The sequence below is a fragment of the Pongo pygmaeus genome, chromosome 19, assembly GCF_028885625.2.
Source record: "Pongo pygmaeus isolate AG05252 chromosome 19, NHGRI_mPonPyg2-v2.0_pri, whole genome shotgun sequence".
Classification (NCBI taxonomy): domain Eukaryota; kingdom Metazoa; phylum Chordata; class Mammalia; order Primates; family Hominidae; genus Pongo; species Pongo pygmaeus.
Genome location: NC_072392.2, coordinates 50,258,924 through 50,261,594, shown reverse-complemented (window position 1 = coordinate 50,261,594; position 2,671 = coordinate 50,258,924). Strand labels below are relative to the sequence as shown.

Genomic DNA, 2,671 nt, shown 5'->3' with positions numbered 1-2,671 from the left:
CAATAAGCTGGAAAAATAATAAGCTCTGCTATGTATGGCTCAATATGGCGGGTCACATGTTTGTAAGAGGATTCAGCTAAGCTCACTAAGTACAGGGGAATTTTGACCTTAAGAGGCTGTCAAAAACAAGAGGTTCCATGCCCTTAAATGGATGTTTGCAAGTTCTTGGGATTGGGGTTGGGGGTAGAGTGATGGAGATTATCTTAGTCTTTTTGGGCAGCTATAACAAAATACCTTAGACTGGATAATATATAAACAAGAGAAACAAGAGAAGCTAGCGAATAAGGGCTGCTAAAGTTAGGGACTAGAGTCAGAGAGCTGGAACATCCTGGCCTGGTCCCACCAAGTTCTCTGGGAACCTCGGTTGAGTCCAGCCTGGCCAAAAGACATTCCTGAATAATGGCCCGTCCATGCCCAAACTGTCACCCACGATGCCCAAAACTCACTCCCAGCTAAATGTTACCCCAAGAAGAATAAGACTAAGTAGTTTTAAATTATATATATATTTTTCTTTTTGAAATTTTTTTTCAAAATTCCATAGTTATATACAGTAACATCAATTTCAACAACAGCAGTACAAAGCACACATTTGACTTACAGGAGCACTGATTGCCAAAGAATACCAAAGTGTTTCACCTTGATGATCCATGGGAGGACCCACTACACTACAGACAGGTAGGAGGGAGAACAATGACATTTCGCCGTGAACTTAATTGAGCTCACAGGAAAACAAAAATAAAAAACATCACCAGGATTTTGCATTTTACATTCACCAGGATGTATGACAGATAGAGTTAAAACATCAATAACTTAAATATAATTAAATATTATTTAAGAAATATTATGCTTTAAATTATTTACAAATAATCTCTTTGTGGATGTTATAATAAAATAATGTCACACTGCACCTGAGGGAGGTTGGGGAAAATAAATAAGCTTTTCTTCAAGCTCTGACTCTCAGTCCAGGTATGAAGGCTCAAGGCTTCAGATTTTGAAATATTTGGTCCAGATGCTTCATGGAATCCCTGACCCATCTCTCCTTGGGATCAGCACAGACCTCCTTGCCCCGTTTGGTCTTGAAGCTGTGGGGGAGAGAGGGCACAATTAGATGGAACACTTTGAAGATCCTACACAGGACTGTGGGCCATTGGTCCCTAGAACTGATCAGCCCTTGGTCCTTAGGTGAAGAACCTGGACCCGGGAGAGGAGGGAGAGGAAGAGTGGGAGGAAGAAGCTCCAGAAGGAAGCTCTGCTCTTGCTGTCCAGGTGAAACCCTCTAGGGTCCTGGCTACAGATATTGGGTTAGTTTCACCAAGCCCCTAGAAGGGAATCCTGGAGCAGTTATGGACTCTTCATGGGCTGAGTTTCTCTATGGGGTAGAGGGGCCCTTTGGATAGAAGTTATATGCATCCAACTCATGTGGACATGAATCTTGACTTTTCTATGTTGTCCATCAGAACTTTCGAACGGGGTGCTAGGCACTGTCCACTCACATCACAGCTTCCTTGGGACACTGGATGTTGGTGATCCTTGTGTAGCTCTCCAGCCTCTGGATAGGAATTTTCCTATTGATCACATTAAAGCAGCAGGTGATTGGAATGGAAACTGAATCTGAAAGAAATTTTGCAAAGAATGAGACATTTAGGACCCACTGTAAGTGTGCATTTGTAAGGAAAAGAAGAGAAGGAAGGAGAAGACCAAGAAGTCACCATCCCAAGTTCAGTGTCTTAGTCCAGATCCCAGAGATAAAATGTTGCCTGTGAGTCTCTTTCCTCTATTGAACTCTGCGGCCCATCATTGTTGACTGGGTTTGGAAACATTTTGAGTAACAAGCTAGTCCTTGTCTACTAACCCAAAACTTCTGACACTGGGAACATAAGTTCCAATACCTTGCTTCCCAGTCTTTCATCCTCGTGGGCTTTAGAGCTAGCCTATGCCATATGCTGAGATTCCTCTGGGTCCTTATCCTCTTTACACAGCCACTGTTCTGGAAGGTACACTGAACCACAACCAAAATTTGAAGCTTCCAGCAATAGTTTCTTCCTTTCCACTACTGCCTGAAATGTCCTTTACACCCACAGTGAGAAACAGTTCTTCATTCTGGATTATTTCCCCAAACAATGGGAGGGTTGTTGCTGTAGCGGCTCCACTGTCTCCTCCCAAATCTGGGGTCAGGAAAGATCAAGGGAACCAGCCTCAGTGACCTGGGCCTTTAGTTCTGGTTTTGTTCCGAATGAGCTGTGACATAATGGCTCTTCTTAATTCCTCTTTTGTTCTCCCCTTAAAAAGGGAGAGGTCTTACCTGGCTGAGCAAGTCCCTGGGGGCTGAAAGTGGCTGCCATGAGCAGCAGGCACAGAAGCGCTGCAGAAACCTTCATCTTGGAGGGCAAGGGTGTGAGCTTCAGCATGAGAGGTGAAGGTTTCTGGGTTGTTCTCAACCTCTCTGCTCCTCTCACCAGCCTTTTATAGGGAGCAGAGAGCCTGGGCAGGGTCACAATCAAGGAAGAATGAAGTAAGACCTTTCTTGAATATGCTGAGTAGGCACCAGATCCTGGGATAATTTCCAGATAACAAAAGAAGGAAGTTGTGAGTTTCTATCTTTTGCTTAGGCTCTGTGGAGCAGAGGCTGAAGGGTATGGGATTGTGCTCAGCAAAGTGACCTCATTGAACT

At 44.0% G+C, this 2,671-nt stretch overlaps 1 protein-coding gene across 1 annotated transcript; it reads right to left on the bottom strand.

Moving 5' to 3' along the window:
• Positions 1-484: 484 nt before the first annotated feature.
• Positions 485-2,445, bottom strand: CCL8 (C-C motif chemokine ligand 8). The gene is made up of 3 exons (XM_054458237.2): positions 2,303-2,445; positions 1,494-1,611; positions 485-1,082 (listed from the first exon to the last, which is right to left on the bottom strand). The coding sequence occupies exons 1-3, from the start codon at positions 2,406-2,408 to the stop codon at positions 977-979; spliced, it is 330 nt and encodes a 109-aa protein (XP_054314212.1). The 5' UTR covers positions 2,409-2,445; the 3' UTR covers positions 485-976.
• Positions 2,446-2,671: the final 226 nt, after the last annotated feature.